We start from the raw sequence: 26,218 nt of genomic DNA, 5'->3' as shown, positions 1-26,218 counted from the left end.
TCTGTCCATGTCCATGATGAAATTAATGACATCCGCAGCTTGGCAGAGGGAGTTCAAAGGCTAATATGAGCCGGCATGGTGGTTCTGGTGGTTAAAGGATAGCCACCTCTGCGTGTATGTTATTAATCGCAGGGCGGTGATCACGTTTTCAAAAGCTTCAATGGAAGGGTAAGAATGAACTAAAATGATTCCATTGCTGATGCGTTGCGTTGAAATTTGAGCACTTATTCATACTGACGTAACATCAATTGAGGCTTATTTCTAACCTTGGGGAAGAAAATGAAGTTGAAAATATAATGATGAAAATAAAATCATCGGCATTTAGTCTCCAAAATGTGGCTGATCAATTACGTTAAACGTCAATATTTTTTGGGCTCTAAAGCAGGGCTGGGCAATGAATTTTGCAAAGGGGCCACATTAAAATCGGGAACGCTGGTCGAGGGCAGAGCCTAATGTCAACTTTGTTCTTTATCATTGGAAAATATTTAGAAAAAGCATACTGTTTCTATAAAATGCTATGGGTGTGTATATAGTGTGTATCGGAATGATTGGAAAATACAAACCGTAAACAAATTGTCAGCAGTCAATAAAAGCACATCTTTACACTTTAAAAATGACAACATTAATTGGTGTACCAACAAGCAAGCTGTTCCTTGTCAGAACTCCCAAATAGATGATGTCTTGTCATACACCCCATATGGACAGGATATGAAACTGTTGATTTGCATAAAGTATTATCAGAACAAATCTTCTTGCCCCCCCACCCCGACCCTCCACGGTGCAGGAAATAAGAATGTTGAGCAATAGTCGCAAGAGGGGTCAGAAAAGTCATTAAATATAGCGAAAACAGACACCATTTGTAGCTCTGGCTCGCTAACTCGTTTGTACTAGCGTCCACACGAGTCCACATAAAATAAAACCACAACAATCACAATAAAAGCGGGGCAATTTTAACATTTTACTTGGACTTCATGGTCACATTGAGGGCTTTCCATCCACCCATCTGTGATACCGCTTAACCTCATTAGCGCTCTATTTTCATACCCAGCGCAAGGCTAGCACAAAGCACATGGGGTGGGGGTTCTTCCTTTTGTTATTTTCGGAGACGTGGCAGGCAGAATGGGCATTTGCGGCGTTGTGGGAGTGAACACAGCCGACAAGCTTCCTGGCTAAAAGAAGAGGCTCCTTTCATTCCTTTTAAATTCGGTGTAGGAGAGGAGCGCGGTCGACATGGCGAAAGCAACAACGGACTCATTGGAGTCCATCCAGGAGATTAATGCACCCAAGGAAACTGCAAGAAAATCTGCATTTGCGGATGTAAATTTGGCTTTTGTCAAGTGGACACATGGAAACCACCTTCCACCGTCTGGGTGTTCATTTTTAATGGCCATTTTGCATGTCAAATCGAGTATCGCCAATTCGTGCACTGCCATACTAACCATGCAAGTTTTTGGACGGTGGGATTTAACCCGAGTGACTGCAGAGAAGCCACTCAAGCACGAGGACAGCATGCAAACTACACACAGGAAAATCTGTGAGCCTGGATTTGAAGCTGAGGCAGATGTGCTAACCAGTCGGCCACTGTGCCTACGAAGGGGAACATGTCAAGGAAAATCTTTTTTAATTGCTTGAATTCAAATAATTAGGTCTCTGGTGTGCCTGCCCTCCCCATCAAGTGAGAAATTAAACAACAATGTCATTCTTGTTTCAGTTTTCTTGGTAATTCTGACCATTTCCGGAAGCAGGCAGTTCTGCACTTCCACCAAGGGCTGCACAAGCAATCGAATTTGAATTGCAATCATGATTTTGGCACCGGCTAAACAAATTTACCTGATTATCGGTGATATTTACACTTGAAATGTGGGCTTTCCCTGCATGTCTAATTAAACACTTTGTTAAGCAGTAGTCAGCCAGCCACCAGGGGGCGAATGCCTGGTTCAACTTCATTTCGCTGCCTAAATAACAAGGGAAATATGAGCATATTTAGCATATGAAGAATTTTTAATTACTGGTCATCTTTTGTTATCATTTCTTGCAAAATGATTATCCACTCATTTAAAAATATATATATTTTGCATTGAAAGCCATTTACATAATATATTTTGAAATGCTTTGTTGTAAAAATACAGACGTTAGCCCGAAAATGATGAATAATTGAGATCACCGGTAATAATCTTGATTTCAAGACTGATTGTTGACCGTTTGGTCAAGTTAGATATTTTGTGAAAACTGTTTTTATCAGAAACACACAGGTGAGAAAATTAAGACTGGTATTGAACTAAACTTTTTAAAAGCGTCCCATCACACTTTGGCATTCATCACAGAATACAACACGTACACACACATCCACATAAACCAAACAATGTGGAGTACATTCAAGCGGTTAGAAAAACAGGCATTGAAAATCTGACAATGCGTTCATTTTTAGCGGAGGGTTCAACACACTTGAGTGCCCCTATGGAGAATGGCTGTGTTCAAGGACCCTGTTGCTTGAAAGATAAGAAGCAGAATGATTGAAAGCAGCAGACTTAAAGATTGATCGAAGACTGTGGAGCAAAGTAATAAAGCCCAAGGAAAAAACAGAAGGAGGAAACGCCAAAGCCAAAGAGTTGTGAGAACATAGCGCTCTAAGGTGGTGTGCTGAAACCAAACACATAGGGAGAATTCAAAAAGATGAAAACGATGCCACGAGTTTTGTGCAGAACATGAAGATCAGTTGAGGAATAAAAATTGTAAGGCATACTGTGTTCGTTTTTGAAACAAGTAACAAGGATAGATGGAGCATAGTCACAGCGCGTAACAAACGGAATATGATCCATCTATCTTTTTTTTTTTTTTTTTGGTCAGCCACTCGCACGGCAAACAGACAAACAACCATTCATACTCACAGTCACATCTAGGGACAATTTAGAGTGTCCAATCAATCAACCATTCATGTTATTGGAATATGTAAGGAAACCGGAGTACCCAAAGAAAACCCACGCAGGCACGGGAAGAACATGCAAACTTTTGGCCTCTGCACTATGAGGATGCTGCGGTAACCAGTGGAACACCGTGAATATGCATGTGCGCGTGTGTGTCCGCAATGTTCTGTGCACCGAAATGATCGATTATCTTACGTTTGAGACGCCAAAGATAATCTTTGGCTTCTAATTCAATGGAAAAGAGAAAGAGCGAGGAGGGACAAGTAAAAGGGACCGGTGATGGCTACATGATGGGAGAATAAGTAAAGCCAAGGAAAAGAGGAGAGAGATGAGAGGAGGGATAGTGGTCTTGATAGATGAGTAATGTCAGTTTCATTTCCTGAGGAGCAGGACAAGAGGGTTCTCATTTTAGAACCGTCTCACACACTTGTTCATCCAGGTTGGTAGTGGCCACGTTATAAAATGTCCTGGCTTGAGAAAAGATTGAAGCTGAGCCCCAGATTGTGTTTGGAATGGATAACATGTCATCTCATTGCTGCCTGATTTAATAGAAAAGGCATGTTGTTTAGCACGCATCCTTCTGTCTTTGTCTGTGCCAGCGTAGATTGTATGTAAGTGTGTGTCTGTGCGTGTGTGTGTGTGTGCGTACACCTGCTTACAATGCTAATGCCAGAGGCTGACAAGTTTAAAAGCCTTTGATCGCAACCGGAAATGTGATTATGTCAGCATAGTAATAAGCAATTCTGCATCTTATATGACAGGGCATTTCTCTTTTCGATGTGTTTGTCTCCTTTTTTATTAAGATCTAATGCTTCGACATGGCTGCAGCCAGCCTGTCCTTCCGCTCGTCTCTGCCTGTATATTGAGTGTGTGCTTTTTCTGTGATGCGCGGCAGTGCTTGAGCTAATTTCTCAAGGGGACACTAGTATTGGTGGATTAATCAATGGCCACCTGTCTGTGATTGGATGGTCCATGTCAGGACAACCATAAAGAGAGGCAGGTACTTCATGAGAGGCAGATAATTGTGTGAGGAGTCATGTACGCTGAGAAAAAGGATCGAGGACGCAGTGCTACGGAAGGAGAACGTGACGAACGGAGACGGACGAAGGGTGAAGTTGATACCGGAGCCGCGGCTCAAACAAAGGTGACCGACCTTCTCATTGGTGACCTCTAGGTGTTGTCTCTTCAGCAAATTAGCAATACTTCACCTGAAGCCGTACAGCGCTTTAATCAGGAGAAGCGCTCATCATCTATACCGGCAATTCCAAACCACTGTGTCATGTGCGGTTATTGTTTCACTTGAATTGGTCTGAAAATGATGTATTGACTTCAAATTATGCATCATCTTTCTATGCCAGCGACATATATTGCTAGGCAGAACAATCAAAAGCTGTTCCGCTAGATGGCACAAGGTACAATGAAGCTGTGCATCATCCTCCTGTCGCCATTCATACACGAGAATAACAGCTTTGTGTTCAACTGAACAGGCCCAGATTTCAAACTGATGAAATAAATGTGTGAGGAAATTGAGACAGGGTACACCATGAATAAAATTAGCATCATACTAAAATTTACACACATAGGAAAGTTTATCTTGCCATTATGGTTTTTTTTTTAAATCATTAAGATGTTGTATTGTTTATCTATCCAAACTACACAAGCTATTTTCTTACTGTGTGGTGTTAATGCCTTGCCGAAATTCTGTTTTTAAACAAATGAAATGCTTTGATGACATTGCATGTTCCAGATAATTATTTGATAGGAAATGTGTATACCTCTACACCAAAGAGCGTGTGTTTGTCTTGTGTGTGTATGTCTCAATCAAGCTGGATGATGCGGGGCCACACACACACAAGCGCTTGCCAAAGAAAGCATAGAGCAGCACGAATGAAAAATAATTGCAAGAGTGTAATCCACATTTGTTCAGTTTCAAAGGCTCCATTGTTTCATTCGGAATCATGCTGTTCACTATACTGTTTGTTTCTACCAACTGACATGGTCATAAATTGAGTTCATCTGCTTTGGGGCGCAACAGAATGCACTATAAACCCTTAAAAGGGTCTTTGATGGACATTGCAAATGCTGACATTCAAATAACTTTACAAGGAAAAGCCAGATCATGACAGTGAATCATAAATTAATTACAAACCCGTACTGTGTCGTGCAAAGTGAGCACAAATTCTATAGTTTTAATTATTTTGGAAAGACACACAAGGATTTTTTTTAACTCTAAAGTAACCAGAGTTGGCATTTCATTAATGTTGGTCATTAGTGAGAATACAAAAAGTTCTCTATTCTGTGTGACAAGAACGTGGAACTAATCTTGAGCATGCTACCAAAAACAAATCCCCCTTTCTTCACTAACTACATATTTTAGGTCAGTCACATAGTTTCACGGCTGACATCTGATAGAAATTCAATGTGACAATGAAAACTCCAAGCTTGGGGCAGCATGCTTGTAGTCAGTTTCTGGTGATGACAACCATCCCAGTATGTCAGGATGGCACATTCCTGCGTTGGCTCTATTCTCCATAGACTATACAGTAGAGAGTGTGTGTGTGTATATAAGTCTCAAATATGATATTTTTCACTTCTGTCTCAAGTATTTTCTTCAAATAGGATATGGCGTCAAAATAGAAACACAAAAGATGAAGCACAAGCAATCCGCAGAATCCACAGATGCTATACAAAGAAGACCTCAGCCGGTTGCACTTTAGCATTTTAAGAAAAGTCATCAGATCAGTCTGATACAGAGTAAGTGATCATTTTCAATTAATACAATAATTTGGTAACACTGCTTACTGTCTATCTGATTTTTGATTTTTTGATTTTAATTACAGTCTGCTGGCATTGAGATCAAGATAAGAGTGTTGGGCATGCATCCACAGGATGTGCTCACTGCATGTGTATTATATTCAAGCCAACCAGACATGTTTTAGCTCACCTGGCCATTTTGCTAGAGCAAATATTTACGAATTTGTCTCCAGTAAATTTGTACTTGTACTCTTGATATGCTGGGTCCAACTAGGAGCCAGAATGAACAGATGGACAGAGCATGGAAAGCGAGACCGCTCACTGACACACTGGACACACATTCTGTTTTACACGGCGACCCCTGAGCTCGTCGTGGCAGGTAGCAAACGACTACTCGTCATTGTTGAGCATGCACTACTAAACAAGCTGAAAACAGAATCATCACCACTTAGCTAGCGGAGGAATGGATAATGTAGTAAGAACTGTTTTTTTTTTGGGGGGGGGGGTGATGTTACTGCTTCTGAAAAACAGAATTTCCAACAACATTCAAAGTGAATACAAATGTGCCTGACACAGTGAACCAGACAACAGAAAAAAAACTCAAGACAGATAGGTAGGACGTGCTATCATGTTAAGTCTTTCAGCAATACAAACGTGTGCCACTGTTTGATACAGCCATCAGAACATTGCAACTCTTGGATCAACACTGCAGGCGACAGCTGCTACAATCGCAGGCAACAAATCCAAACATTAAAATGAATTCTTACCGCTTGAGTTCCTTTGATGAGAACCTTCTATCCAACTCATACTTTGATGCCTCACTGCACTTGTGGCAGATGTCTTTATGCATCATTCAGATGAGAATGGCGACTCAGAACTTGTGCTCTGCCACAGCCAAATTAAAAGCGTAAAATTGTCCCAAATGTCTTGGGAAGATAAAGAATTATAATGCAGTTCAAGTCTCATTCGAACGTGACTGTCCATCTGTTATCCGATCTTAGAAGCTAAACGGGGTCAGGCATGGTTAGTACCCCCTGATTCCCTATCTTTGGACCTGTATCTTAGAACCTGATGTTAGGCCTGTTAATTACAGGAGGCACACGGCAGCCTCTCAGTCACACGTGGCACCACGCGATCAGATAAACAAGTATCATCCATTTCAAAATAGCGGCGCATCCTTTTACATTCGAGAACAAGTGTCTTTTGAGTCATTTGTCCTGCAACTTACTAAGTTGGAGCTTCATCCACATTTCAGGTCACAAAATTGGCCTTTTGTTCAGAAGCAGGTGGTTGCAGTCCCTGTGCTTTTTTTGTTTCGCGTCGACCCAGCTGCGGCAACATAAATCATTTTGCGCTGTTGTCTTGTTAAACGCACACACATATCTCTCATGGTAGTCGCCCAGTGCACAGGTAGTTTTGACAAATCTCTGTCATAGCTTGACGGTAAACTGACCAGACACGTGTTGACACAGCTGGCACATAAGTTTTTAATGCATGACTTTATTTATCCATCCATCCATCTATCCATTTTCTGATCCGCTTATCCTCACAAGGTGTGCTGGAGCCTATCCAAGCTGTCTTCGGGCAATAGGTGGGGTACACCCGGAACTGGTTTGGGAACCAGGTTGACCCCATAAGGCCTCAAAGATCTAATTGGCATCATTGGCCTGCATGGTGGTGCAAGAGGTGAAGCCTCGACAGCTTGATGATCTATCCCAAGCTGCATGGATGGAGCCTGCGCCTGTGAAGGAACGACCAGAACGACATCTACATCCTAAACACCCTGGTTGGTCCCAAGCCTAGATAAATAGGGATGGTTGGAGTAAAGGAAAGCATCCATCTATTAAAGAACCCCAGTCAAAATGGTGAGGAAATGCTGAGAATAATTAAATATATTGGGGCTGCGACTAATGATTATTTTAATTCATCTGTAGATTATTTCATTGATGAATGGGATTAAAAAACATTGTAATTTCTATCCTTTTATTCAAAAACGGGACATTATTTCAATTTGACACTGCAGAAAATGGAAAAATATAAATAACGATTCATTTCCTGCTTTGTTCCGCAACTTTGGTCAGAAAATCAGCAAAAAAATTGTTGATCATTGTTTTCCAAAGGAAAAACTGACATTTCAAAATGTTTTATTTTGATTAAACACAAACATAATCAGTCTGCCTTTATGGAGGACGACAGAAATCTAAGAATATTTACCTGTGAGAGGATGAAATTCTATGGATCTCAAGTTAAACTAGGTCTGTAAATGATTAATCAGTTCTTTTAAATTATAATCGATTAATTTGACAGTAGTCTATGAACACACACACACACACACATACCCATCCATCCGTGTGTGTGTGTGTTTTATGTATTTGATAAATGAACTATATTCAGAGCGACTGAAGTTGATCTCTAGTGGATCCCTACGGGATATAAAATATTAAGTGATATTTGTTTTTCTCTGTCCTATTAGATCTGAAGCTCAATAGACACTAGATGCACTGTATACTGGTGTGAAGGTTTGTGTGCTTCCTTCGAGACAATGAATTGTGCATCAGACCAAACTCGCATTTTGATAACATAGTTCATGCAAAGAAGGGGAGACATCCGAAAAAGAAGAACACGCTGATGAGCAGTTCAAATGTAGTGGTTGTTCACCGAGGTATTCAGGATATTGTTATTTGGTGTACCCAACACTTTAATACGCGATGGATAATTTCCCCTCAGCTTTTCTAGCCTCACCTTCTTACTTTTATATCCAGTATTTATCCAGTAATTGCATTTAGGGAAATCTTCAACAAAGGTAAGAAAATAAGACGAGTTCACAGAATCTCAAACAGCTCCGTGGGGATCAAAAGATTTCAAATTCTTTCATACAAATGTATGTGGCTGTGGACCCAAAACGGTCATTTTAACGATAGAAAATGTTAGAATGAGTTAAAAAGAAAAAAAAAATCCCAACGTTGCAGAGTTTATAGAAGTGATGTGGGCAGACTACTTCCCACGCTCTTTAAATAAAGACTAGATGTTCCTCACTTCACCAAGGCCAGGTCAGCAGTGCAGAGACAGAATGAGTAATAGAGCATCTCTCTCTCTCTCTCTCTCTCTGTCTTTCTCTCTCCCCCCGTGTGGAGTTTGAATGTTCTCCCCACGCCTGCATGGATTGTCTCCGGGTACTCCGGTTTCCTCCCACATTGCAAAAACATGCATGGCAGTTTAATGGAACACTCTAAATTGTCCCGAGGTGTGATTGTGAGTGCAAATGGTTGTTCGTCTATGTGTCCCCTGCGATTGGGCACGACCCTTGTAAGGATAAGCGGATTGCAAAATGGATGGATAGGATCTGTATGTCGATGTCTGTCTGTCCGTTTACTTAAGTATCTCTATCTATATCGCTATATCTCCCCGTGAACACTGAAAGAGTTAGAGGTCAATCTTGGGGCGATTCTCTGACTGCTCCATTTAATTTGCCTGCCTTCCATTGTAATAATAAAATGACTGAATGTTGAATAGAGGGTGAAATAAAAGGTGGAGAAGAAAAGAACCAGGGAAATTGTTGAAAACAACCTCAAGAGAGGTTGATGTCTGTATGTGATTTCCCCAGGGGACTGGGGGGGGGGGTCCTTTTTTTTGTTGTTTCCGTACACACACCGCCGTCACTTATAGTTTAACCCATACACGGTGCCATATGAAGGTATTTACCATGCATTGTTTATATGATTTGGAAATCAAACAGATTACACCCCACTTTAATCGACACAAATTCACACCTGAAATGTTCCATAGGTTGAGAGGTCAGCATCCCTCTGGTTTAATATATACCTTTTACTCTAAAAGCTCAACTGTGCCAGCAGGGACATCGAGACATGTGCAGTAAGTGGCTTTTAGACATCCCAGTGGAGAAACTTGAGGGTAAACTGGGAAAAGGCAAATATGAGCCTCCATGCACAATCTACAATCAGCTGTCATCTGCACCCCTATAGTGAACAAATACACAGCTGCTAACGACGTCTGCGGTCATGACCAGCTCGCACCATGCAAAAAGCCTTTGAATATGTCATGAAAGCAAAATGCTTATTGTCTGAAGGTATGAGCAATGCAATAAAGAAAACAATTACCTCATAACGATAATAAAATGAACCCTATGAATTAAGAGGAGCAGAATTGTTTCAACAATACCGATGCACAAAAACACGTGCATATTTTACTTTATTGTTCTCACAAACGATTGAGTGGAAAATGCTCTGTGTGCTTTTTCAAATCAAAAGCAGAAATGAAAGTGGTTTCCACAAGACGACATGATGCTGTGCTGTGCTCTGTAGGAAGCCCCGGCAGGCCGTCACGCTTCAATTGGAGGTCTGTCTCATTTGAGGCTAATTTGAGGGCATTTTTTTTAAATTTGCCTCTGTCATCCAGCTATCATATCATTTAATCATCATCATTATCATCAGTTATGGATGGAATATTTGTTTTCTTGAAACGATTTTGTCTGAAGGAGAGCTCCTTTATGAAATTAATGCGATTATTTTTGAGATGAAAAGTATTTGAGGAGGAGGAAATGTGGAATCATTTGCCATAGACAACAATATTTGATTTTTCTTCTCATTGATGAAGACAATGAACCGCTTCCTGTTCACCCAGTGAATATCGCAGTGCAACAGCAGATGACACATCGCAGCCTTTTACATAACCGGCAAAAAATGTGAAGAAACCAGCGAATGTTTGCATCAACGTGTACGAACCAGTGCGCGAGACTGACAGTCCAAAATAACTACAAACCTTTGCAATCAGATATCGTTTTTGTCAAATGTTTTCATTCTTCATTGTCCTTACCTTCCATAAAATCTGAGAGATGCTTCGATTCATATCCATTGACAAAACGTAGTTAAAATTACGTGCGAAACTTAAGACGGTTACTCCATCTGACAGACACACCTCCGGAAAGTCTTTGTCTACTTGGTGCAGTGGAACACAAACAAACACAATGACGCATTGCATTTTCATGAACGTGTCATAGTTGGAATTCAGCTCCATTTTTATTTTGCGTTGAGGATAAAAGGAAGACCATCTGGAACCAAATGAACAAAAAACGGCCCCCGGTGAAGTCCATGTAACTCTCAAAGAGTAATAAACACTGGCAAACATTTCCATGTCACTCATCAAGAGGCCAGGAAAGAAAAAGCAACAGTATGCACATACCTAACGGACACAACATCAATAGCCGCAGGAGCATTTTCTCATGCAATTTCATTTGTATTCATTAAACACAAGACAAACGCATGAAAGCACATTTGAAATGACTTTGTTGGCCAGCACGCTGTCTCGCCACCCGCTCTTGATAATTATGACGCCACAAGTGACACGGAGAATCATTGGTTCATTCACTGGCACACTTGCATCATCAAAATTTGATTTCTTACATCTAACCATCATCAGATCACAAGTCGGTGTTAATTGTGCATGAAAACCCTCCGGAACAAGCGGCTCATTTGAGCCACAACTTCTGTCGATCTTATTCAACGAAGACTTGAAAATGAGCCATTGATTCCATTCAACAATGCTTAATGTTGCCAAATAAATGTAGTGGAACCTGGATTGAACTCATAATGATTGCATACTCTATTGGACATTTTGTGTCCACAAAAAGGTACTTCAATTTAAGGTTCATACCCCCATTAGTCCATTCCATCGAGGTTGCACTGTATCCCTATTTTCAGCCCGAAGCTACACGCCAACATTTATCTTCCTGAATTTCAGCCTGCAGCTCACACACCAGCATGTAAACACCACATGATTCGCTGGCAAATTAATCCTCACATCTGTTCTGCTGAGGGCTGGGAAGAGATTAACTTTTGCTGCCTCATTGCTTCAAGTACTCGTGCAAAATGTGTACACACATACAGTACGCGCAGTGTGCACAATGACTCATATCGCCAAAACCTTCACGTGGGCCAGTGTACCACTGATCCACGCTGCTGCACATTTTGGTCAATTTCATTTGTATCGACATATGCCACAACTGCAATCGTTGTCATGAGGCCAAAGCTGCCAAAAATGAATCCCGTATGATGCACCTCTGAGACCTGAGCATGTGCAATCACTGGGGCAACACCAACAGGTGGCGCTGCACGTGAGTCAGCAGGCGCTTCCTAGGATTTCACGTCATGGTGACACCTTAGCAATGAGCCAAAACCGGAATGCTGTTCAACAAGCTTTTAAAGCGTCATTGCCTGACTGTGGAAATACGCATGTGGAAGCCTGACGCACGAGAGCACAGAAAGCAACACGACACACATACCTCAACAGGAACAAACGCACACAAGTACACTTGACTGCAGAAATAAAGGTTAAGTAAATCAAATAAACACAGATCCAAACTGGTCACTCTACGGGAGAGCAGCAACAGGGGGAGGAGGCAAATGTGTTGCAATAGACACAACAGCCATCGAGTGTGCATGTCGCGTGTACATTTGCATGCAGCTCACTGCGTGTGTATCCGTACATAAGTCATTTGGTCCGAATGGAGCAAATTCACACCGGCAGCCAATCAATGTTCATGAAAACGTCTTTTAATTTGAGTTGATGATGCAAACACGCACTTGTTGTATATATGCTGATATGGAACACGATCATCATGCTGAGGGCGATTGCTAAAATCTTTGCGCGTGTGTGCTGGGGAAGGGCTGGGGGGGGGGGGGGGGGAGAACAAAAAGAGTGGTCATTTTCAATTGAATGCCTCTACTTGCATGACGCACATCGACCAAACGCACAAAAGGACTCACTTGGATTCCTTCCTGATTCTTGAATGGACAGGTCGAATTAATACAAAGGCACACACACACACACGCACACGCATAGTGACTGGTTTTAATTGCCTCCTCTCATGTTAATGATTTTTTTTTCCTGTGCCCTTACACACACACACAAACACACACACACAAGCACACGCAAACAACAAGTGATATGAATCGAGGGAACAAGAAAGCTGCTCCAATGTACCTTCTACGGAGAAAGAAGTTTGGCGCTTCTCAAGTGAACACTGTGTGTGTGTGTGTGTGCACGTGTGTCATTGAGACAGATTTCATAAAGCGTTGTTTCATAATCTAGCCGTGATTGTGACAGACTGGATAAGGGCGATGACAATAAATAAAGGGAAGGGAGAAGAGAGTGGCAAGCATCGGGCATCCTGTTTGAGTTCCTGTTTTGAGAGCGACGGGCCATGTGGCCACAAGACACGTGAGGAAGACGGAGCTCTTACCTGGACTTGTTCAGGAAACGTGGTGGACTGTCTGCTTGTCAAGCTAGGAGCTGAACTCTCCTCTGGACGCAGTAACACTTGCTGACCTCGTCTGCAGGCAGAAAAGAAAAGTCAGTCAGTCCACATGCGCTTTCTTTTTTTTTTTTTTTTTTTGGTCTGCTGTGCACTCACGCAGTCAACGTTGACAGGATGATAAACTGCTGTAAAAACCACTCACGCACACTAATCTAGTAACTTCTGAGCTGAAGAATGATGGAATTTAAGCACGTGTGTAGAGGAATTCAAAGTAAAAAGCTATGTGTGTGAAGCCCTTACAGGTCCTTCCCTTTCTTCCTCTCGAACGCGGTCATGTCATCTCCACCTGTGGTACGCGGTGAGAGCGCCGGAGTCACACACGCATTGGCGTACGCAGCGACGCGGTGATACACACACACACTCGCAGCAGCGGGCTGGGACACACACTGATACACTGACTCCACGAGCTGCGGCTCGCAGAGCTCGGAGTGAACACACTCTCCTCCTCTCTCCTCCTCCCGCCCTCATCGCTCTGTTCATCCTCAGGGTCTTACTGCCTCCATCAACCTTCCCGTGTTTCCCTTTCTTGTTGGTTTTTCCAGCAGGATACTCATGAACACACAAGCACCAGCAACAATGTCACGTAGGGAACAAGCAGTAGACCCGGGAAAAGACAACATTGCCCGTACGATCTATTTATTAAGTCCACCCCACAACCAAAGAAAAATGAAACACTCAGTGACCCTTTGACTTATCCCCGTCAACCTCACAATTTTTAGAGGGGTTTTGAAAAACCCAAAATATTCTTCACAAAACGATGATACACATTAGATATATTAGCAGGGGAGATGGAGGAAAAAAAGACCTGAAAAATCCTAGAAAAAAAAATCTGCGAATATGCGAATGTCGAACTGTGCATATACTGGGGTCGACTGTAATTTTTAGTTGTAGTATCACCATCATCACTAGATGGCAGACATGTTTTTGCTGAACTTACACTGAGTCTTACTGCCTTATACTAATTGTATTTTTTTGCAGATTCGGAATGCAGGACAAAAATAGTACCTCAATATTTTTTTTGGGGGGGGGGGGTGAAAAAATGTACAAATTGCACATGTTCTTGCACTTAATGTTGATTTCTCTTTCTGCAGTCTTGTGCCATCCTTGAATTGTAACTATTATGCAACAGGGCCAAGCAGCACGATAAACACAGAGCCATCAGTGTTGCTTTAAGTTCATCGTAAATCTACTACAACATGTCTACCAGCTAGTGACAGAGCGCACAAGCGCGCACACGTGCACGTTCACACACACACACACACACACACACACACACACACACACACACACACACACACACACACACACACACACACGCGCGCGGGCGCACATGCATCACCAAAGCAGGAGGGTGCCTGACGATGGACCGTGCGTCCATCTTCATTTCCCGTGGACCTTTAAACACACTGGGGCCATCTTGAGCACCAGTTTCAAACACCAGAGTGGGAATCAATTTCGGGGATGGAAAAAGAAAGAACTGGTGCTAACCTGGGCGCTGGCCTGGAACTAGCACTAGCACTAGCGAGGTGGAAAAGGGCCAACAGGGGACTTAAATCCTGAGCGGTTCATCTGAAGAGAGTATTGATCACAAGTTTTCCATTAAAACATGTGGTTGAGTATTGCTGTCCAAAAACAATCAACACACAATCCCACCCCTCCCTCACTCACTCACTCACTCACTCACTAGCAGCGCTCATAACCACAGTGCAGTAGACCATAATGAGCAGGGACCTGAAAAACAGTGAATAACCTTGGTCTGTTGTCAGTGTGTGTCAGGGGGTGCGCCGGGCATGCATAAGCACAGATGTGATTGATCGAACTAAATCAGCATGTCATCACAAATTGTGTGTTTGTCACGAGTAGTACGCACAAAACAATGATTGAAAGTGCTTTTGTACTGTGCGAGTGTGTATTCCCATAAAGCATTTGTGTGATTGAAAGCTCTAAATGGCGAACGTGCACTCAGGGGAAAAGGGCTAATCTACATAATGGTGGAGCAACATTAACAGCAGCCCGATGCACTCGCAGTAACACAATTGGGTGTCTCATCAGTTCTTTTGTAAAAGGCCTTGTCAAAATACAGGATTGCACAGCACTTGCGTTCCAAATGATTATGCATGTACATTTCAGGCACATAAACATTTATTTGACTTTTAATTTTCTGTGGAGGTTTATGTTATACAACAGAGAAAAAGCGGGATAGTAAATGGACAGCTGGATCTTGCCAATGGGAAAACTGGTTCCTCAAAGAAAGAAGAGGTCCGCCGGCATCAAGGAAGGGAACGAGATCAATGTCAGAAGTTCCACTGTGTTTGAATGCAACTTTGTCACACAGGACTGCGCATGTGCGATTGAGTCGAAAGTCATCTTCTCATTGGTATATTTCAGGTGTCAGTCACACAGCCGCACTTCCAAATTAAATTTAAAATGAATTGAGCCCCTTATCCTCTGTTGATAACCAATCCTCCATGGCTGATTAGATTCTCCCTGACTGCAGTTCATCCCTTCTCAAAAGAAAAAACAAATCTTAAGAGAGACTCTTCTAAAATTGAAGATTGGAGCCCATCTTCAGGTGGCAGTGACAGAAGTGTGTTCAGCTTGACAAGTAACGCGGCGCCTGGGAAGACGCAAGAAGCGGCTAGCGCCTAAGGAACCGAATAAGACAGAGATAGGAAGTAGAACAAGTACATGTGCAGGAGTGCAGTGGGAGAATCGGGTCGAGAATATTTTGAATCATAGACATCAATACGGAGCTTTGTAGATACAGAGGGCAGCATATTGCACGTCAACTACTGCTAAATTAGCAATAATAATCATAATGTCTTATCCAAATTGAAAAGCCTCCGAAAAATGCATGCATCGCTGTGTATCGAACCGAGCTGCAGAGTGTGGCGTGCAAATGACTTTACCTTGCAGTATTGTTGCGCATAATGTATTTCCTTCAACAAGACAAGGAGTAAGAAAACAGGAAAGCAACAAAGACACGCCCTGCACATAGACGCACGCGTGTTACGTGGTCATTTCAAAAGTACAGAAAGGCTTGTCAACTCTCAGCTGGTCTCGGAGCAAAGGAAAACCAGAATAGAACTCAGGCGTTGCCATGGTTCAACTGGTAACCGTGTTTGTCTGGATACATTTTGGCAAGCGGCAGCTTTTGATATCAGCACGGTGTGATGTGACAAGAAAAAGAAAGCATATGATGACGAATGAACAAATTGGGAGCAGGAAAATGCCGTCCTAAAATGATAAACGCGTCAGTCCAAGCAAGCGAGACGTTTGGGTTCGGGTGGACGGGACCGTTTACTTTCAGTGGCGGTTTGAGCGATTGCTTGTGATGCATCAGTGAAGGATTTAAGCAACCCTTCAACATCAGCATCAGTAATTTGGAGAGCCTGCCGAGCAAATAAGTTTGGACTTTGCAGCTATTGTTGGGAAGTAAGAAAAAAAACAATCTGCACTGGAAACATTTTTTTAAATCGAATAAGTGCTTGAAATGGATTTTTCACAGTTCTGTTCCTTCTTTCTTTTTAGTAATTATCGAGGTGATAAAGCAATTTGCAGACCCTCATAAGCAATAAACGCTAAATGGTAATGAATCCCATCAAAATCAGGACTGAAATGGATGCGAGATACTCTTCTCTCTGCACTTTCCATTGAGTATGATATATAGATTATTATGCATACAGTGTACTTAAAACATGATCGATTTATTAAAATGGCAACATTAATAGTGTACACTATACGATTATATTTCTGTACCTCATACTTTGGAGGCGTGATTGTGCTCGGTGAATATGAAAGATTGCACTCAAATCTTCCTCTCTGAAGGAGCTGCTTCCTTCCGGATGTGCTGCTCAAAACGTGCGCCCACACACACACACGCACACACGCACACGCACACGCACACACACACAATGCGTACTTCCTTCAGGTGGGGCAAGGAATACAGAAAGCACAGGGAGTGAAATAAAAAGACAGGAGAGAACGATGGCATAGCTGATAATGAGATGTTGAAGGTTGTACGTGGGGGGGGTCAGACCCTGCCACTTGGTGAACCTTGTGCAAATGATGGCCTTGGCTGCAAAGCTAATAGATGTCACAGCTTATGTGATAGGAGGCTCCAAAAGGAGTAAAAGGCCTGCGCAAACATGACGAAGAAGGAGATCTGGGAAAACTTCCAACAAAGAAAAAAAAGGTAAAGATGTTCAAAGATTACAAGACGAAGGGAAAGAAAGCTACTTGGCTTGGCGGACAAAACAAAAAAAACAAAACACATAGCGTCGGAGAATCAAGAGCCACTGCGGCAACAAAGCCGCTTTTGACATGAAGTGAAAAATCAGGAAAAGAGTCAAGCACGGGCAGGAACGTGCAGAAAAAGTGCAGCAATCAAAACAAAAACAAAAACTTCCTCCTCGTTCTACCACGTCTTTGTTGTCTTTCTGACTTGTTTGCGTAAAACGACCTTGTTGCTACAATTGTGGGCACCGGACTTTCAAACCACTCACGCTTTGTCGGGTGCAGCCGCAACATTTATGCGTTACTTTTGCGTGCGGTTGTGGGAGGTTATGTTCACTTCCAGTTCAAGTTCAAAACGACGATCAAACTCTAATTTCAAGTGAGTTGTAATTTTGGAACATAGGGCTGTGCGACAATACACGATCGACATGACACACAAGAGTGTCGCATTGTGAAACTGAGGATACAACCTATGGCACATACAATATGCACATTATCATCCCAAACATGAGAGACGGAGAGAGAGAGAGCAGTGTGCCGCCGCCGCCGCTACCACGTTACTGCGGAAACTGATCATCACAAAAATCGCTTCACGGCAAAAATCATGGCACGGAGTACAGCGAGGCGAAGCGACGTTGATCTCAGCTCTCCGCGTGCGGCTCAAAAATCAACAGATTGTTTTGCTCTTCGCTCTCGGTGAGAGAAACTGCAAACGGTAGCCTATATCACGAAGGCGGGAAGGCGTACAGCGTGGAACAGAAGCATTTGAAGTCGGCTCTTTATAATCATTTTGACAACACCGCGGGGATTGACTTAGTTCTCATCAACTGTCAAATGTGAGAAATGGATTTAATTTTAAGCAAATTCTACAATAGCCACATACATCAGATTAAAAGCTTTCCTTTCAATGCAAAATGTGCATTGGAAAAAGAAAAATGTCAAGAAAGCATACTGGAACGTTAATTAGAGGCACTTTAACGGCTGCAGTTGAGTTTCAATGACTGCTGTAATTCTAAACACAGACACAACATTTGAAATGATTTATCTTGATCCATTTTTCCACATCACAAACCTTGGCATTGGAACAGAATATTTATACTATTATAATGCCCGTATCAAGAAAAAAATATGAACGTGTAAAAGGATATTTAAATTTTAACTACACTTTAGCACAACTTATTGGCTGGATCAGATCAGAAGATATTTTTTTTTTATGCAGAAAATTACTGATTGGTTGGAATTTCATAATTTGCCGAACGATTAATGACATCGATCGGATCCGGGAAAAAAAAAAGCCACGCGTATCTCGTTCACTCCACGGATGTTCTGTGCTACCAACGTGAATAATCCAAGTTTTCTTAACATATACAATCAAATGTTGTTTTCAAATTTCACCCATATTCTTACAGATTTTGGGGTATTTGGATTGGATCGATTGGTCCATCTTCTGATCCGATCACCTGTTATCTTTTTTTTTTTTTTAACTCACTGATCAATGATCGGCTCCAAATTCCTGATTATATAAAGCCTAATTTTAACATTCATATCCGACATGGCTCACAGTCTTTGTCACATGTTCACATCAATTTAAATGACAATTCACTGTTACACAAAATCTGCGTTTGATACATTACATATAAAATATATGTTTGTACAAAGCGTACTGGTTGCACAGAAGAAACCCAGCAAAAAGTTATTTTTCATTCTTTCAATTTGCTGGTAAACTGAACAGAATGTACGACTGGAGACGGTTGAATAGGTGCTGCAACTTTTTTTTTTGTAATTACACCACAAGTGTGTGTGTGTGCTCTTATGCGTGTGTGAAAGCAAAAATGACTAAGATCGGTTGTCATGGTACCACATGTTCCTGAGTTTCAAATATCACCGTGCAATTTCTTTCATACAATTTCCACTTCATAATGAAAAAGTGAATGCATTGCACCGACCTTGGTGGGTGCACAGACGCACACGTACAAATATGATGCACACTCGGTAAATGCTCTGTCCACTCAAAGCACAACCTTGACCCTTTGTACAAATGCCGGATCAGAACTAACCTCACAGAATGAAGAGATTAATAGCAGACGGAAAAATCTATCTTTTCAGAAGGGAAATATGACTTGAACACAATGTTCCATGACAACCTAGATTCAAGCTTCAAACTTTTGATTTCGGCAATGTCCACACATACATACATAATACATCTACATACATACATACTTATGTGTGTGTGTGTGTGTGTGTACACACACACACACACTGCACACCCATGACCATAACAACATGAACAGACGAGAGTCAAAAATGTTTGACCTTGGTCATCTCTGACTTTTTCCTGTTTTCACACTTTTCCTTCCTGCACTCCTTCCTCCAATTATTTCCCCCCCCCTATCTTTTCTTTCTGTCCTTTCAACATTTCCAGTCACTTCGATTATCTGTGCGTGTGTGTTATGCAGAATGGATGTTAAGAAAAAAAGAAAAAAAATCAGTACTGTACTGCTGTCAGAGTGCCTCCTAGTGTACAAATACTAACATTACAATACACACAGATATGGTATGATTTTACATTCACATTAGTCATGGTGCAATAAAACAACATAACTTTATTTAGGGTTAATCGGAAGAACTGAATTTTATTTGGGCTTAATCACAAACACTTTAAATGGTGGAAGGTGTATGCGGAATCCCATTTAAGTAGAGTTTGAATCTGATTGGTGAATTCCGAACATAGCAGTTCAGAGGGTATGCACACTTGTGCCTCCACATTATTTCAGTTTTTCATTTTTACTGTGGGAGGCACGAGTGGCACATCTGCGTTCGAATCCACATTTTCTCCAGTTACTCTGGTCTGCTCTATGGGGGATCATGTCCTTTTGTGACAAGCTACTCCATTTCCGTTTAACTTCTCCTCGCCTTTTGTTATTCTGGTTATTGTATAAGCGTCATTATTTGTAATTTGTCGGCCTCGCGTCATTTACTTTTTTGACAGAGTCTACATTTATAGAGTCCGATTCTGTCCAGAATCTTCCGGACATCCCGACAGCATGCAGTGTTTGTCTATCGTGTTTTAAAAATCTTGTCATAAATGCATACTGTAATAAATAAATACACACATACATACATCAGCCTACATATATTGTACATACATACAGTACATGCATGCTTAATCTCCAGCATCCACTAATGCTGACATTTTCTAATTGCAATATCCGAAAGCACCTGCGTATTTGTCATTCATTGCATCTGCAACAGTGGCACAGAAGAAAGAGTCCACCTCCCAAACCCAAACTTCAAAGTCATACAAGGCCTCCCCTCCCTATTTTACACATTAAATAAGTGGTATCGAAGATGGATGGAGGATGGATGACAGATCACTATTGGAATACCAATGAGCATACTTTTTCCATTTCAAAAAGAGACATCAGCCTAAAAAAGGCATGAAATGCCCCCCCCCCCACGCCACCCAAAAAAGATAAAAAGGCCAAATAACAGAAAGAGTAGAAAACAGGAAACACACAAGCGAGAGGGGCGTCTAATCTACTGAGAGACTAGCAATAACTAGGACAGATTTTTTTTTTTTTTTAATTCTTAGCAAGCATGCCGTCTTTCTTTCTAGTTTCAGTCTGGTACGATTTGCTCTTGGGTGAATCGTAATGACATTTGTATGTATGAGCTGCAGATGTTTACAGGCACAAATCCTGCAAACATGTTAAATTCTACAAAGTCTTAAACTGGAAGAGCCATTTTCATGCCTTGCCCTATATTGACCAACAAACAGTAATAGATCAGCAAAAAAAAAAAAAAACAGTTTGAATTGCTTTTGCCTAATAGCATCGCAAGAATTAATTTCAGTGTTTTGATTTTTTTTTTTAATTTGGCATTTAGGTTTTTTTGTTATTTTTTATGATTCAACAGAAGGGTGACAGTCATCATAGAAGAGAAAAGGGAAATGGCGACATAACATCGCTACAGTATATGCCAATACGTCTTGGCTGCTCGGTGCAATAACGCTAAAGTGTCCATAACTAGATATTTTTAATCTCCTCTTCATCTGAATGTACTATTTCTTTATTTCCATTTATATATAAGACAATAGATTGATCTAGCATCCGTCGTTTTTCAATACAGCTTATCCACGAAGGTTGCAGGTGAGCTGGAGAGAAGCGGGGTACACCCTGGACTGGTCGCCAGTCAATTGCAAAGCTAAGAAATCATAGACAAAGACATTTCATTCCAAACACCTGGTGATTTGTAAATAGACATTGTCTTACTTGGTATATTGCATTACACAGTATACATTCGGAGTAGTATATTATTTCTTTTCCCAGTGGACTGCACTGGATCATAGCAGTCTGGTCGTCGCCAGTGTACGGATTGTTTTGTGAGAGTCCATCTCAAATCCTCCAGAGCGCACGGATTAAAAGGAAAGAGCGAGGCACCACCATTGAAAGTTTTTATCTCGAGATTAGTGCAGACTGGCCCTTCGTCTTGCCCTCAGCATCTACTCATGGCAAAGTGTGACAGAGCTGGTAGTGTAGTGTGTGTGTGTGTGCGTGTGCGTGTGTGTGTGTGAGATTGCATGCAGTCCCCCAAAGTGCTCGTGAAATCATCCCTCTATATCACTTTCATTCTGAGCCCTACAGCTGTAACCTGTATGCCTTCAATGTTTCATTTTAAACACAGTTTCCGTCCTCTGGCAATTTCTCTCAAGTATGTGTTGTGACAATGGCAAAATGATTTGGGAGTGACTCTTGTGACCCCCTAGATTACATTCCCCAGCCTCGGGATCAACACCTGCTTCCTGCAACACACAAGCAACGTGCAGAGGCATTCATATCAATGATTGGAAGACTGGCAAGGCGGTGTCGTTATCATCCCAAAAGATACGCAAAAGATACGCAAGTACACAGGATGCACTGATGCAAACATTTCCTACCGTGCATCAGTTGAGCCACAAAAGTTCACGCTTTGCTCAACACTGTGCACACTTACAGTTTTTTTTTAAATTTGATTCATTATCTGCCTGTAATCACAAAATGATGAATCCAGTACTAGAAACCGACAGCCGCCACGGCAACACGATCAGAATAATCTCATTCTCCTTTCATCAAAGCCGTCTCTCCAAAATCTCTCAGACCATTCCATTCTGACTCCCCTTTGCTTTCTTTTTCCTTTTTCCTTGTTCTTCTTTTGCCATTTTTATAGAATACTTTGATTTCTCATGTTTATCTTTTTAACCATAATGCATAGAGTAAAATTCTGAATTTGAAAAAAAAATGGTAGGACATGAGAGACACATCAAAAGAGAGCGCTATCCACTTATTCCCTACTCCGTAATTACTATATAGTATATCTCGTACTATTATTTTTCACTGATTAGTCACATATAAAATAGTTTTCAAACACCAATCAGGTGCACCGTTTATGACATCATATAATACAATAAAACTGCATGATTACAACATACCAGATGAATGTCAGCTGTTGGGACTTCAATCATAAATTTGGCACTAATGAAAACATTTCTTGAAAATTATTTAGCTTTAAGCAGGGTGAATTTTGACAAATGCATGCAAACAAAGCTCTCAAGCAGCACAATAGCTCTTGCAGTGACCATTTTCGGTTCCTTTTTAATATGCATTATTTTGGGATACATTGAGGGCACTACATAGGGAATAATCTTATCCTGACTACACATACAAACAACACTATACAAAATGACTTTGGTACACAAAACTTTCTTGGCAAGAATGCTTAGCCGAGGTGATGATTGCTTATTTTGCTTTTGTTTTGGTGTGTTAACTTCCACAACAACACACAGGATATAGAGAAGGAGAGGTAGGTGGGGGAGAAATTACATTTCACTCTGAACCTCAAATGTGTGTGTGCGTGCCCGTGTGTGTGTGTGCGTGCCCGTGTGTGTGTGTGTGGGCCTTGTTTGAGAGTGTCAACGGGCTTGACAACAGGTTCCCAAAGCAAGAGAAATTCACTTTTTATCCATTCCCACTCCACTTTGCATTCAACTCTCTTTTTCTTCCTCCTTCCTATCGTAGCCCATAAGTGATTTTAAGAAACGTGCGTGCGCACACACATGCACAAACGCCAGGGCATCGACAGCAAAAGAAGATACATTCTGCAATGACATTAAACTTTATGTCAAGTAGGGGGTGACAAAATATCATTCCGCGGGCCGCAAGTGGCCCCCGGGCCACGAGTTTGATACAGGGTCTAAATGCATGTATATACTGCATGTAAAACAGCTGCGAGAAGTGTTGATTTATTTGAATTATCTGACATGGCCATTCTAAAACATTCCATTTCTTTGCCCTGACGAATTTCGTTGTAGTTTTGACAGTGTGTTTGTCATGCAGGTCTTGAGACCGCGAACAAAACTTTTTTTTATATTCGTGCGAGTACGTTTTCGTCGTAGGAACTACAAAGCAAGAACATTTCAGTGGAAAAGGGCCAATTACCAGAACAGAGCTATACTTAACATTTGCAGTGGTCTAGTTTAAAAAGATCTCATTGACCTGGCAGCGGCATTTATTGCCTTCCACAAAAGATAATAGAGACGTATACAGAACAAGCTGCTGTGTCTTTCTATCCTAACAACCTCCGTTGTAATCAATTCCAATGGTATTCTAATAATCATTAGTCTTTTATGATTTGAGCTGTTAAGTCTCCGTGATACATTGGGCCATCTTTTTTTAATGACACATCTGTTTGGGTCTCTCGCTTTAATACCACCAGCTAACAGTGCATCATGCTAAACAGCAGTCTGTTTAGTGTCCTTTTGTGCAGCCAGTCTCTAATAAAACGCATGCTTGATATCAGTTTGATTCTGCAGCTCATTTTGTGAATATCCACAGAAAGCTACAAAACGTCAGGGAATATCGCGTCACTTGTGCGAGAAGACAAGATTTGAGGTGTGCCTCAAATATCCAAGTGGTTTCATCAACTCTTCTACAGGCCACATGGCCGCAGGATACACGCTGACGATCATTACAATTAATTAAGGTACCAGAAAATGAAATAAATGTGTGCTTGCATCCGTTTGCCCAAGTAAACAACGTGGTGGTGTTTGGAGCGATAAGGCCTTGGGCTAGTTTGTTGGTTCAGTGCCTGTGTGACACCGCCGATAAGAAGGCAAGCCTATGTGCATACACACTCATCAACACACTGTATGCATACAGAATAAAGGGTCTAAGATTAAGCCTCATGCCCATCATTGCTTTCCAAACAGACGGCAAGACAATTTCCGCTGATGAGACATCACTAGCATTTAAGGCCGGGTGAATGTGTCACCAAAATTTTTCTCGGGAAGGTCTCAAGATACAAATTTGTCACTTGGGGAAGAAAGTGCAAAATGTGTGATCAACCTTAAACGGATGCACACAATACACTGTACACCAGGGGTGTCAAACTCATTTCACATGGTGGGCCACATACAGCCTCGGTAGATGTCAAGTGGGCCGGACCATTAAAATGAAACCATACTTTGCTATAAATAACCAAAACAATATGTCTTTCCTTTGTTTTGGTACAAAGAAGCACAAGAACATTAGGAAAATGTTGAAATTTAATGAACATATCTTTTACAAAACATTTCACGAAGCACCTTACATTTCCTTCGACAAATGTGCAATTTACTTTTATCATTCACATATATGCATTGCAACTGATCCCACTGATTGTACAAACTTTAACAAGTAATTGGTATTGAAAAATACAGTAATGCACTTTAAGATTAAACGAGATTTATGAAGAAAAGGATTTTTAAGCCATTTACACATGCATAAAAAATCTAAATGTAATCCCTGCCTACACTTTTCAAACTAAGGAGAGTGCTATTAAATGTGTAAATGTGAGAGTGCTATTGATAGCGTCTGCTGTCATGGGTCTGTTTCAGTGACGGACTGAGGCTGCTGTTGTCTTCTTCTCTGATCAAAACAGTATCTCTTAGCGGATACTCAATGACTTGCACCTTATTAAAAATATTAATTCTGTGTCTTTTATGCATTTTTTTCACTTTTAAATTATCCCGCGGGCCTGATTGAACCTCCTTGCGGGCCGTATGTTTGACACCACTGCTGTACACCGATCGTGTCCATTAACACACTTGCATCGTGACCAATCAAATAATCAACATTTGGCCCATGCGGAGGGGGCGCAGAGGGGTGTGGTTGCCCAAATGACATAATTTCGCCGTGTGAAGCCATGTGGCCAAATCAAGCATAAACCAAGCTCTGCCCTGTGGGTCATCCATCCATAAAGATCTCACAAAAATGACGTCATAATCTCTAATGACTTGTGTTTCAGGAGGAAAATAACCTAAAATGTGATCGCGGTCATGATATAACTTTTTTGGGAGGGGGGATCAGGTCAGGAAGTGCCATGCAGAGAGAGAGAGGAAACGAGAACAAGAAATTGAGAAAAATAGAGCAAAGGTCCAAACAAAAGCTAGCTAAAAGAAACTAAAAAGAGGAAGTCAGGAGCAAATTCAATCAACATTGAAAATGATGCAACTCGGATAAGACTCCAATAATGATCTAGAAAACCAGCACACGCGCGGGGGGAGCGAGAGGGAAGAAAAACATAGTGAAGTAAATGAAGCGAGACACACGGAGAAGTATGAAAGGGAAATGACAGAGAACACTATTAGAACAAAAGAGCCACGGGCGCACAACAGCTTGTCTTCATAATGCAGAAATAAATCAGCAAACACACCTCCATATTTGGATTATGTACACACAAAATGACATTTAATCTGCTGGCCCTTCCAGGGCTGGTATGACTTTCCATGGCAAGGTAATTAGGAAGCTTAGAGAATGTAGCAGCTTCGGTAAGTCACTTACACAAAGTGTGATATTAAGCACCTGACTCCATTTAACAAGCCCGGTTTAGCTTCATCTCTTTTGACACTGAACTCTCCATTAACAATGACCAACTCTGGGAAAGGGGTGCAAAGAGT

At 41.5% G+C, this 26,218-nt stretch overlaps 1 protein-coding gene across 4 annotated transcripts in view; it reads right to left on the bottom strand.

Annotated features, from left to right (window-relative positions):
• Positions 1-26,218, bottom strand: part of pde2a (phosphodiesterase 2A) — a 104,951-nt gene that overhangs the window by 67,011 nt on the left and 11,722 nt on the right. Inside the window, exons 1-2 of one of the 4 annotated variants that reach the window (XM_086125684.1) lie at positions 15,921-15,966; positions 12,937-13,027 (exon numbers count right to left, since the gene is read on the bottom strand). In XM_086125684.1, coding sequence (XP_085981810.1) covers positions 12,937-13,027; positions 15,921-15,940 — 111 coding nt within the window. In that variant the 5' untranslated portion in view covers positions 15,941-15,966. Of the gene's footprint in view, positions 1-10,511; positions 10,653-12,936; positions 13,028-13,251; positions 13,411-15,920; positions 15,967-26,218 lie in introns of those variants that run through there. The other 3 variants (XM_086125683.1, XM_086125682.1, XM_086125681.1) reach the window with 3 other exon arrangements.

The sequence above is a fragment of the Hippocampus guttulatus genome, chromosome 12 (assembly GCF_054856545.1).
Source record: "Hippocampus guttulatus isolate MCC_2025c chromosome 12, RoL_Hgut_1.0, whole genome shotgun sequence".
Taxonomy (NCBI): domain Eukaryota; kingdom Metazoa; phylum Chordata; class Actinopteri; order Syngnathiformes; family Syngnathidae; genus Hippocampus; species Hippocampus guttulatus.
The sequence above is the reverse complement of the archived record's forward strand: the minus strand, read 5'-3'. Positions and strand labels throughout refer to the sequence as shown.